The 11,482-nt window shown below is 50.4% G+C and overlaps 3 protein-coding genes across 3 annotated transcripts; all 3 read left to right on the top strand.

The window, feature by feature from the left end:
- Nucleotides 1-3,543: 3,543 nt before the first annotated feature.
- P884DRAFT_204619 (soluble quino protein glucose/sorbosone dehydrogenase) lies at nucleotides 3,544-5,284 on the top strand (the record flags this gene model as incomplete). Its single annotated transcript, XM_069438589.1, has 5 exons — nucleotides 3,544-3,592; nucleotides 3,701-4,102; nucleotides 4,265-4,521; nucleotides 4,596-4,668; nucleotides 4,746-5,284. The coding sequence occupies 5 exons, from the start codon at nucleotides 3,544-3,546 to the stop codon at nucleotides 5,282-5,284; spliced, it is 1,320 nt and encodes a 439-aa protein (XP_069296086.1).
- Nucleotides 5,285-7,682: 2,398 nt separating this feature from the next.
- P884DRAFT_279031 (SRP54-type protein) lies at nucleotides 7,683-9,353 on the top strand (the record flags this gene model as incomplete). Its single annotated transcript, XM_069443254.1, has 2 exons — nucleotides 7,683-7,760; nucleotides 7,872-9,353. 2 exons carry the CDS (start codon nucleotides 7,683-7,685, stop codon nucleotides 9,351-9,353), a joined length of 1,560 nt encoding a protein of 519 aa, XP_069296085.1.
- Nucleotides 9,354-10,541: 1,188 nt separating this feature from the next.
- Nucleotides 10,542-10,872, top strand: P884DRAFT_279030 (uncharacterized protein; the record flags this gene model as incomplete). Its single annotated transcript, XM_069443253.1, has 2 exons — nucleotides 10,542-10,774; nucleotides 10,848-10,872. The coding sequence occupies 2 exons, from the start codon at nucleotides 10,542-10,544 to the stop codon at nucleotides 10,870-10,872; spliced, it is 258 nt and encodes an 85-aa protein (XP_069296084.1).
- Nucleotides 10,873-11,482: the final 610 nt, after the last annotated feature.

Genomic DNA, 11,482 nt, shown 5'->3' with positions numbered 1-11,482 from the left:
GAACTAGCACCGAAAAACGCCAAGATCGCTATAAACATTAAAGCAGAAGACAAAGAGGAAGAATAGGACGTTAAGGAAATCCTAGATTTACGTATCATCAATAGGAAACTATAATATCTAGTTAAATAGCTTGATTTTAGAATAGAAGATAACTTATAAGAGCCGGTTAAGAACCTAAACTACCCTAAGAAATTAGAACAGTTCTACCGGAGGAATCCTAACTAACTATAGGGGCCGACTTAGGAACCTAACTAGCGTCTAAGAAGGAAGAAGTACCGGTAGGAGCTAACCCTAGGGACAAGCTAACTACTTCTTAGTTAATCACGCTAAAGGCGCCTAACGCCTATGCCTAACCTATCAAATCCTATTTATCTAATATTAGAGCTACCACCCTGTCCTCCTTATCTAAACCCTATATACCTTAATAAATAAATTTATCACTCTAGTTATATAATATTCGTTTTTAATAATGTAAATATATAAAGCGGCTTAAAGTTTACTAAAGTAGATCTTCTATTATTAAAATTTCCTCCTCTAACCTATCTTATTTATATTAGTTATATAATATCACAATAAGTTAGAACGGAAACAAGAAGATAAACAAAAGCTACTTATAGGAATCCGTTATATTCGGCCTATTATAAGACTTTCCTTTACACGTATAATTTAAGCACCTCTTAGAATTTCCCGACATAATATAACGCTTCTTAGATATTACACGCTAACAATTAGAATATAGCATAGTTTCGGAACCGTCTTACTCAATCATAGCGACTAAGATACAACGTTCACGCGTTATATCACGACGGCGTTTCTTTACACGGTCAGCCATAGTAAACGGTAGAAGGGAGCAAGGGGGGGGGAACTTATAGGAGCAAGTTACAAGAGGGAGTTAACGCTATTTAAAACAGCCTAAGAGGGCTTTCAGGTCGAAAGCCTTAGAGGGAGGGCATCGTATCACGGAAATATATATATAGATACCGCCTAGGCTACCGACATAGATAGGCCAATCAAGCTAAAAGGACAGGAAGAACTAATTATAACGTAAGGAGCACTATAAGCCCTACCGTACGCTAGTTTACAATCACCAAGATCAGCGTAAAGTCACTGATCGCGATAAGCAGCTTACCAGGATCACTGACCAAGGACTGATCAAGGTGATCTAGGAAGGTTATATATATATATATAGATAGTCACTTGTTCTGGTAGACTCTAGAGTTTACTAGTAATAGTAACTCTCCTTTACAATCATAGTACCCCTAATAGTGTCATACTACTATAAGAGATAACTCTGTTGTTATAAACCCTTTGGCTTTACCGAATCCCTTAGACGACCTGTATGCTCGTCCCGTACTACTTACCTTTGTCTGAACCCTTTTAGAAGAAGTCTGAGTTGGGTTCGTCATATTAAGTTATTAATTAGAGGTTTTATAATAACCCCTACTAAGGTTTTTCCCCTTCTAGAAGTTCCCTTAGTATATTAATTATAATTATAGGCTAAATAGCCCTAATAGGTCTACTTAGTATCTAATTACCTTATCTACTTAGACTTATTAGGTTTAGCTTAGGCCTTATAATCTCTAGTAAATCTAGTAAGCCTATAGGTAGAGTTATCCTTTATAAGGCGGTTTCTAGTAATATAGTAAATTATTAAACTAGGTCTTTAGGACTTAGTGTTTTTAAGGTCTTTAAGGGTCCCTTATATTAGCTTTCCTCCTAAACTTATACTTCTAGTATAGTTCTCGCTTCTATTAGTAGTAATAGAATAAGAGCTTTATTCGAGAGCTAGGGAAGGAGTCTTATAAAGTGCCTAACAAGTCCTCTTAAGGTATAGTTATTAAGAGTCTATAATTCTAGGTAATCTTTATCTATTAGGCAATTATAAAAGTCCTAGATATATACTAAGTAGTTATTAGCCTCCTTAAGAGATATTACTAGCTTAAGGAGTTAAAGGTCTATTAGAGAGAGCTTCTAAATTTAATACTAATAGGTATTTCTAATAATAAAGTAATAAGTCTAATATATTTACTATAATTTAGACTTGTTTATTAGTTCTTAATAGTATTATTATTATTATTGTTTTTGACTATTTAGGCGTCTACTTAGAGTAGAAGGGTATAATCGCTTAACTTAGGTAAATAGTCTCCTATAGCGTTCGAATACAAATAGTAATAAAGATTATAGCTTCGAACTAGTAGTAGGCACCACTTACTATAGCTCGATAGCTATAAATAGCTATAGCTTAGACTAGCTATAAGATACGACACCATAGCGGTATTCATACTATAGGCGGTACTCCTAGACTAACTAATATAATCTGTAGAAGTGGTGATAAGATGCGTTAATTCTTCTAAGTGCCAGAGGCACTTAGGGATGCTATCTAAATACATGTCTATGACCCCTGGCTCATTATCCCTGTTGGTGGGTCAGTCGGATCTGACCTACTGATAGCCATATGCTGTAACAGCCAAGGGCCATCCGAGCTCTTCTGGGAAGTAGCATTGGGGATAGGGAACTTCTCGGACGTCGTTGGAATCGTATTGTATCTGACTCGGTAACCGTCTTCTCGGCGAAGACATAGAAACAACAGGGAATGACGACAGAGAAAAAGAAAATTGAAAGAAAGAGAGAGAACTTCAGTGGGCGCAAGTACATACTCAGCACCATAAATAAAATTGAGCGTATTGTAGTGCTGAGCTACGCGGATCCGCCATTTGCTATTAGGTGCTAGTATCCTGTCCGCCAGCGGAGAGGCCAGAGGGCGTGCAGCTCGGAGGTTGATCTATTAAGGGCGAAGGACAGCAGGTTAAGGCGCCAATTGCCAGTGATACCTACAGATGTCTCCTCGAGTGCCCGCTGACTTGGGCAGTCGGCAAATAAAACATCCTGTCAAGTCGCATTTCGATACAAAAATAAAAGGGAGCGAGTGTAACCGAGGGAGGGTCGACAAGCTCCAGTGTTTCCTTTATGGTTGTTTTGACGGGGCAAAATGCACCCTGGCCGGGGCAGAATATCCATGTCTAAGAGAAAGCGGAGAAACGTACTTCGTACATTAATATATGAACCAGCAAGCTTGTCAGCCAATGGGAACGCTTTTGCATCTTCCCCCGCAGCCGGGATAAGTTTGGGGAGCCAACTGCCGTGGTCCCTTACAAGCTCTCCGGAGCCAATCTACCGAACAGGCTATCAAGAGCATATTGGGGCCTCAAAGCCGAGAGCTGGTTGGCCAATACTAGGGACACCATTTACAGGAACCAACCTCAACCACGCGGTAGAGTGACAGCATGATTCACGGGGAAAATGTGAGCGATGAGCACGCCGGCCCCTGAGCCGGCCAAAGAGGGAAGGGGGGGGGGAATGGACGGCATGCCCTGAATCCTAGTGCAGAAACCATTATAAACACTTAAATATTCGAGATGAGCCCTTCCCTAGCCTGGACGCCATCATGCTCGACTCCTTGTAGGCTCACGTCCCACTTCCGCTCGGATCCATAGCGCAATTCTCGATAACTTTCACTAGAACACGGCTGGAAAGCAGGGAACGATGCGTCTAGTCCAGATCGCCGCAAGCGCCGCGGCGCTGCTCTCCGCAGGTCGGTCTAATTACACAATACTGACAGCACGGGGAACCTGGTGCAGGCACAAGTCCCATGCGAGATCAAGAAGGGGGCGGTATTGCTAACGAGGGTTCGAATGACCAGGCGCCAATGCCGCAATCCCGGAGCTCCCGCTGCCGCAGTCCTGCAGCGGCGTCAGCAGCTCCCGGTTCCAGTACACAGTGGCGTCGGGATGGTCGGCGTTCAAGATTGCCGGCGGTCTGAAGCAAGTCCGGACCATCGTCTGGGACACCGAGGGCAACATGCTGGTTGCCCAGTCCGGCAGGGGCATCTCGGTGCACACGTTCGGCGCCGACGGATGCGTCAACGGCACCAGCATGCTCATCCAGGCCAACCAGCTCAACCACGGGCTGGCCCTGTCGCCGGACGGCAAGACCCTGTATGCCAGCGGTGAAACTGCTGTCTACAGTTGGAGCTACGACCCGGTCGCCCGAGCCCTCAGCAACCAGAAAACCATCATTTCCGGCATCTCCACGGGCATCCACTGTAAGCCACAGCTACGCAGGATCCTGATGATTTTACCATCATCCCTCCACAGCTGTCTCGGTCGGCGTTGTGGTCAATGCCGGTGTGCTCCGCGACAGCGGGAGGGTACCGTTTAAAGAGCACGCGAGCAGCCATTTCCGACTGACATTGTCTGATACATAGTCACCCGAACCATTGCTGCGGTGCCCAACTCGGACCTGATTCTCGTCCAAGTCGGCAGCAATCAGAACCTTGACATGGCTGCGGCGAGCCCCTCCACCGGCCGGGCAATCATCAAGATCTTCGACACCACCAAAGCGCCCGCCAGCGGGTTCAACTACAACACGAACGGCGAGGTGTTTGGCTACGGTCTGCGCAACACTATCGGCTTCGTTCCCGACCCCAGCGGGGTCTTCTGGGGCGTCGAGAACAGCGGTGATGTCAGTTTCTCCGGCCCGGTGTCTCTCAGGATAGACGGGGGGAGCAGCGTCCCGGCTGACAGCGTCCCCAACAGGACTTCGCCCGGACCGAGAACGGACAGCAACGCGACATTCACCAGGACAACCCAGCGGAGGAGCTCAATAACCGTAGGTCGGCCCCTGGTGCGCTCGTCTCCGTTGACCCCTGAGCGCTAACAAGCTTGCGACGCCTCCACCCTCATCAGTTGGCAACCCCCTGGACCCCGGGAGGCGCAACATCTGGTACGGCTACCCGACGTGCTTTACCGTCTGGGACCCCTCGCCTTTTAGCGGTCTCAAAACAGGCGACCAGTTCGTCCTCTCCCCCAACAACACGTTCAATGACGCGTCGTGCGCCCAAAACAATGCCGTCCCTCCCCGCCTCTCGTTCCAGGCGCACTCCGCACCCATCTGGAACACCTTCAACGCCGATGCGAGCAAGATGTACGTGGCCTTTCATGGCAGTTGGGACCGAAGCCCTCCAACAGGCTTCAAAGTTGTTGAGATTCCGTTCCAAAAACTCGACGATGGCAGCTATGAACCGGTGGCACCGGCGGACAGTCAAGCCGGATACAAGGATATTTTCGGCGCGCCGAACCCGGCCAGCTGCACGGCAAATGGCCTCACCATGAGCAACTGCTTCCGGCTGACTGCAGCTGCCTGGGATCCTAGCGGCCGCGGCCTGTTCGTTGGGAGTGACAACAGCGCCGAGGGAGAGATCTTCATCTTGACCCCTTCGTCTTAAACGATTGAGAAAAAGGGGGTTTTGCGGCCGACGAGAGCCATAGAGGTATCATCCTCAGCATGCCTGAAGGGGGCGTATCAAGTTTTCAATGCTTTGGTAAATCAGTGGTGCCATGCTGTACCTTACTCGAGGTCTCGCGACCGTCTTTCGACTCGGTGATGATGGATGTTACGGAGTAATTACATCCGTAGAGGTGTTGCGAATTCAGGGGTGCATCCTCCGCAGGGCTCACCCCAGCTCGGTTCTCTTCCTTCTATTATATAATTACTCCGTACAAACACATCCGTTGCAGTAGAGTTAAACGAGGATCGCTTTCTGCATTTCGCATCCAACAGAAGCGATTATTCCTGTAAAGCTCATGCTATCGTGTTCAGTCCTTGTCAATGAATCACCGAGTCCTCCGTTTACAATCAGAAAGAAGGATGGGATGAACCTTGGTTCGTTGGTCACGTAACCACCTGCAAACTGAGAATGATCTCTGGAACAAGGCTGATAGCCACGTCGAGAGCACAACATAAATTATGTCATTTTGGCATCATATGGGCTTCTACTCCCGAAGACGAACTCAAGCAGAATATTGACCAAATCTTGGTTACGAGCCGGGAAGCCCCTGATCACTTGTCATGAGGCTGCAAAAATGAGGCATATGAGAAGCCGGGAACGAGGCTACGAGTCACGCTTCCAAGCAGAACGCTCGACGGCGCCATCATGTCACGGGATCCCTTACGCATTTATGAAGAAACATAAAATGAAGTGTGAACTTTGCGTTGTGGATGGCCTGGCCGTTGAAGGGCTGGTCGGTCAGGGGGCTTCGGTAAGAGGGTAACGGGGGTTTCAGAAAGGCCGTGGAGTCGCCTGGCCAGACCCTCTCCGGCTTGATCGCGATGTGCGACAAGCAGACCAGCAGTTGGCTCCAGATCGCATCCGGGGTCGTTAGGGTTAGGCTGTAATAAATACACCACCTCGACCCCGGTCAGACAGCCGATATCAATAATGTCGGTCTCTCCATAGCCCACGCTGATTTGGAAGGGCTTCCGTAGAATCTCATTCATTAAGCTTATAGTAATTACTGGCAACTGCTGAGAGTGGTGATGGAGCCCAAACCCCAGGGAACAACAAATCTTGGTTGAGTTCTCGAGATTGGGGTCGCTCTTTCCTTTGTGTGTGTTCTTGCCTCCCCAGCATTCACTGCCTTGAATTGACTAACTAGAATGTCTAGTAGTCACTCCTTCCCATGAGGGATTGTCTCCCCGCTCTCTTTTTTCTAATTTCCGATCCTGTTCGAATAAGTTCTTCTTTTCTGTTTCCTCGTCAAAATCGTCCCTGGTCATGGATACAGCAACTTTGGGCCATCAAAGTCAAACAAGAGGCACTAATTATGCACCAACGTTAAATGTGCCACAAGGTTAGATAAATTGGAAAGCTTTCGAGTGCCCATTCATCTGTCGAGACAAGGGCTGCAAAGACTATGGGCATGTATTCCCAGATAGGTACAAGCTACGAAGACACCTCGGCATGGTAAAGCATCGTATATTAAGGCTACTAAGCAACCGTAGTAAGTTAGTATAAGTACTAATAGTATATCTAGAGCATTAAGCAAAACCTAACTGTCCTGACTAACTGTTTAGACAAAAGGGAGTGCCCGGCCCCTCGCGTACTATCCCGGAGACACCATAGTTCGATCCCGTCGACAGTGGCGATGACGGGACGTGATGGCGAACGTCACTCCCCTCCGCCTCCCAAGCCAGCCTGTGGCGGCCTCTTCCACCCCCTGGCGACGCCGTCAACCCCGCGGAGGCCCGTTATTCCCCTCTCAGGCTCACCACCCCCGCGTACGCGGCGCCGTAAGCCGCTGCCTCAAACTCCCCCGAAAAGGCTGTGACCCCGGCTGCTCTTCGCTTACGATGTCTGATGAGTGAGTTTACCCCGTGACCAGGTATAACTAGGGAGGTCCTAACCCGAATGTACAAGCTTTATAGCTAGAATCAAGGCACTACAAACTGCCATTAAGCTAGGTAAAGGAAGCAGATAATATATAATGCATATGCCACTTAAATGGCTTGCCTTAGTCTTTAACCTGCGTTTGAGGTATCACCAATTTTTTGAGGCGGTTGTTTTGAAAAGGTCGGCTGGTGGCACTGCCCGGAATGCGAGGATGCGTAGGTAATAATTAACTTCCTAGGCCCGACAGGGAGTGAAACTACAGCACGCGGCCGTAGTAAGTTCCCTTTTATTAGTGCTCTCTCTTTTTTTTTGGCCGTACTGCGTAGTTCTTCGGAGTGGCCAGCTGGCAGAGGCGGCCCCACATCATTGAGCCCCACCACTTTGCTCTCCAAATCGCCAACGCCATCGAAACGACGACCACGACGCGCACATATCCTCAAAACCGGTCGCCGCCATGGTCCTCCAAGATCTCGGTCGCCGCATCAATGCGGCCGTCAGCGACCTGACGCGCGCCCCCAACCTTGATGAAAAGGCAAGTTTCTTTGCACTCTCGCGCCTCGAAGGGCACCCCACGTTTCGCTTGCCCGGTGCAGGGTGAAAGAGACCCATGGCGCAGCGATGCTGACTCCGCGGGACCCGGCAGGCTTTCGATTCCATGCTCAAGCAGATATGTTCCGCTCTTCTCGAAGCCGATGTCAACGTGCGCCTGGTCGGCCAGCTGCGCAAGTCGATCCGCTCGACCGTCAACTTCAAGGAGCTCCCGCCCGCCGTCAACAAGAAACGCCTCATTCAGAAGGCAGTATTTGACGAGCTCGTCCGCCTCGTCGACCCCCATGCGGAACCCTTCAGGCCAAAGAAGGGCAAGTCCAACGTCATCATGTTCGTCGGCCTCCAGGGCGCCGGAAAGACAACTACCTGCACAAAGCTCGCTAGGTATTACCAGTCCCGTGGGTTCCGCGCCTGTCTGGTGTGCGCCGATACCTTCCGCGCCGGCGCCTTCGACCAGCTGAAGCAGAACGCGACCAAGGCCAAGATCCCCTACTACGGCAGCCTGACAGAGACCGACCCCGCCGTGGTCGCCCGGGATGGCGTTGAGAAGTTCAAGAAGGAGCGGTTCGAGGTCATCATTGTCGACACGTCCGGCCGCCACAGGCAAGAGAGCGCCCTGTTCCAGGAGATGGTGGACATCCAGGCGGCCATCAAGCCCGATGAGACTATCATGGTCCTGGACGCCTCGATCGGCCAGCAGGCCGAAGCCCAAGCCAAGGCGTTCAAGGAGGCCGCCGACTTTGGCGCCATCATCATCACCAAGACGGACGGCCACGCCGCGGGCGGCGGCGCCATCTCGGCCGTCGCCGCAACCCACACGCCCATCGTCTTCATCGGCACCGGCGAGCACATGCTGGACCTCGAGCGGTTCGTCCCGCGCAACTTCATCAGCAAGCTGCTGGGCATGGGCGACATGGCCGGCCTGGTGGAGCACGTCCAGAGCCTGAAGCTCGACCAGAAGGAGACCATCAAGCACATCAGCGAGGGCATCTTCACCATCCGCGACCTCCGCGACCAGCTGCAGAACATCATGAAGATGGGCCCGCTCAGCAAGATGGCCGGAATGATCCCCGGCATGAGCAACATGATGCAGGGCATGGACGACGAGGAGGGCTCGCTCAAGCTCAAGCGCATGATCTACATTTGCGACAGCATGACCGACAAGGAGCTCGACAGCGACGGGAAGATCTTTATCGAGCAGCCGACGCGCATGACGCGCGTCGCCCGGGGTTCCGGCACCACCGTCCGCGAGGTCGAGGACCTGCTGACGCAGCAGCGCATGATGGCCGGCATGGCCAAGAAGATGGGCGGCAACATGAAGAACATGCAGCGCGCCCAGAGCGCCATGGCCGGCGGCAACAAGGCCCAGCAGCTCGCCGCCATGCAGAAGCGCCTGCAGAGCATGGGCGCCGGCGCCGGCGCCGGCGGCATGCCTGACATGGCTAGCCTGATGAAGATGTTTGGCGGCGGCGGCGGAGGCGGCATGCCGGGCCTCGGGGGGATGGACATCAACGCCATGATGAAGCAAATGAGTGGCATGATGGGTGGTCAGGGCGGCCGCGGCGGCCGGAGGTGACCCGACTTGTGAAGCGTTGCCATGTCTCAAAAGATGTGTGTCTACTTGGCGGACTCCCGGGATTGATTGCATTGTCTGGCGTTGGGGTTGTCGGCTGGTTTGCCAAGTAATCATTATCCAAATTATACGAACAGTCTGATCGTGTTATTCTGCCCTGTGTCTCATCGATCTTTCCATCGTTCAGAGCATATCATCATTATCATCGGTATTGCTATTGTTGACGTGTCCCCGCTTTCCTTTTCTCTCCTCCCTTTCTGTCAGAAGCTGTGGAGCTTCTAAGAGTATTAGCCACATACGTGCCACAGCGTATGAGGCGTCGTCGCCAACGCATTGGCCAGTTCCTTTGTCTATAAATATCAGTCGTTTTGTCTCCTTTGTAGATAGTTCAACAAGGCACTCTTTTCCTTCCGTACAGCCACCCACTGCAGACTGCTTTCAACGCTCCCGGAAGCTCATCACTGCGTTCGGCACTTTCTCTCTCTCTTGTTCTTTTTCTCCTATTTCATTTTTTTTCTTCTCGACTCCTTCTCTCTTTCAAACTCGTAAAGTTCCTCTAATTAATTACCCTTTTCCCTACTCCATCTTATATATATTTCTGCTTTCTTCCTTAATTTCCTTGCCTATCCATCCTTATTTCTATATAATTACCTATTACATTCTTTCCATCATTCTTCCTATCGTTCTTGCTATTATAGGTACTTAATATTATTATCATTCTGCTTATCATCTATCAACTACCTATCACGCCGTTCATCGTTCTTCCTATCGTCCCTTATATCCTCCCTCTATCGTTATCTGGATAGGTAATCGCGGTTTATTATCTTCCTTGACCTTATCAGCGCAATCGTGGTCGTTAATTATTGATCAAAATTGGTATTACTACTGGCATGACACTTGACATCAACCCATGTTAGTCAGGGCACCGTTGATGTGAGCAAACGATAACAAATCGCAAAGGCGGTTAGCATCGTTTTCTCGGGGATTTAATTAGGGGATTCGCTGCTCTCCAATGTTTCCCCGAGATCGTGGAAATGACACAAAACCGCTTGGGCAGAGCAAGAACCGCTACGCAGCGCGCTTCCGCATAATATCTGCAGCATCCTCTCTGAATTCAGGCTGAAACCACGCTCAATGCTTGTTTAGCATGGAACCGGCCGCAAAGAAAGGACAAGCACCGGTGATAAGCACATGCTTGTCAAGGGTCAGCATGTGGAGAGGCGAGAAGACGAGTCCAAGGTGCTCGAGCATCACCGCAATCCCGTCGTTTTGGTTGATAATAAGGTTAGCGTGATTGACAGGGGTTCGATAGTCGACATTTTAGTGTGCGGGGACAGCTCTGGCCGTGGGACGGTGATGTCTAAAACAGCCGCCTTATTAATATACGTCTCGGTGGCCGTCATGTTTCCTCCGGCGTCGAACATGTACCAGCAGCCTCTGCTACTCCGCATCGTCAGTGATGCGGCACGTGTAAAAAACGCTCTTCCAAGTCTCGAGTCCGAGATTGTACCGCACATTCTGAGCCATCGGAAACCCCTCGGTCAGGTAAGGCTTACCGAGGGCAAATGTGTCGCCGACAAAGCACGTCAGTTGCTCGGATTCCAGGCCCACGCGGAGCACGTCCGCCTAACAAGATTGGCCAGAAGTACGTTGTTGCCGGCCGCCGCGTCCTCGCGGAAGATGGTTACTCTAGACCAAATAAAGTTAGTGGATGGAGCTCCACCTTAGTGGGTGCAGGGTTGTCGGACCCGTCGATGAAGTAGAGACGGAAGCGGTGAGATAGAACTGACGAAACCGCCGCATTTGATGGTGCAATTAGGTGGGGGTACTCCGGAGAGTGGCGGCGGCATCGGAGGATCGAAACAGCTCCTCGAAAGCTTTCAGCTGGCATGGAGAGTTTCCGAGACAACCGACGTGGATAAGTGCCCGTCACAACAGGACTACTCGAGGGTAAAGCAACTGAACTCAAGTTTGCCTCGAGTTGTGTTGTGAAGCCTCCTTCCAACTTGGGAGCGGCAGCTCCGGTGTTCATCGTGATAGATCCCAGAGCTTACACAACGAGCCCGTGTCATGCCCCCACATCTCGGTCTGACTGTCTCAACCACTACACTGATGGGGAAAACCCCTAACCA

Source organism: Thermothelomyces heterothallicus (assembly GCF_042370625.1).
Source record: "Thermothelomyces heterothallicus CBS 202.75 unplaced genomic scaffold P884_scaffold_18, whole genome shotgun sequence".
NCBI lineage: Eukaryota > Fungi > Ascomycota > Sordariomycetes > Sordariales > Chaetomiaceae > Thermothelomyces > Thermothelomyces heterothallicus.
This window is presented reverse-complemented; position numbering and strand designations above follow the sequence as displayed.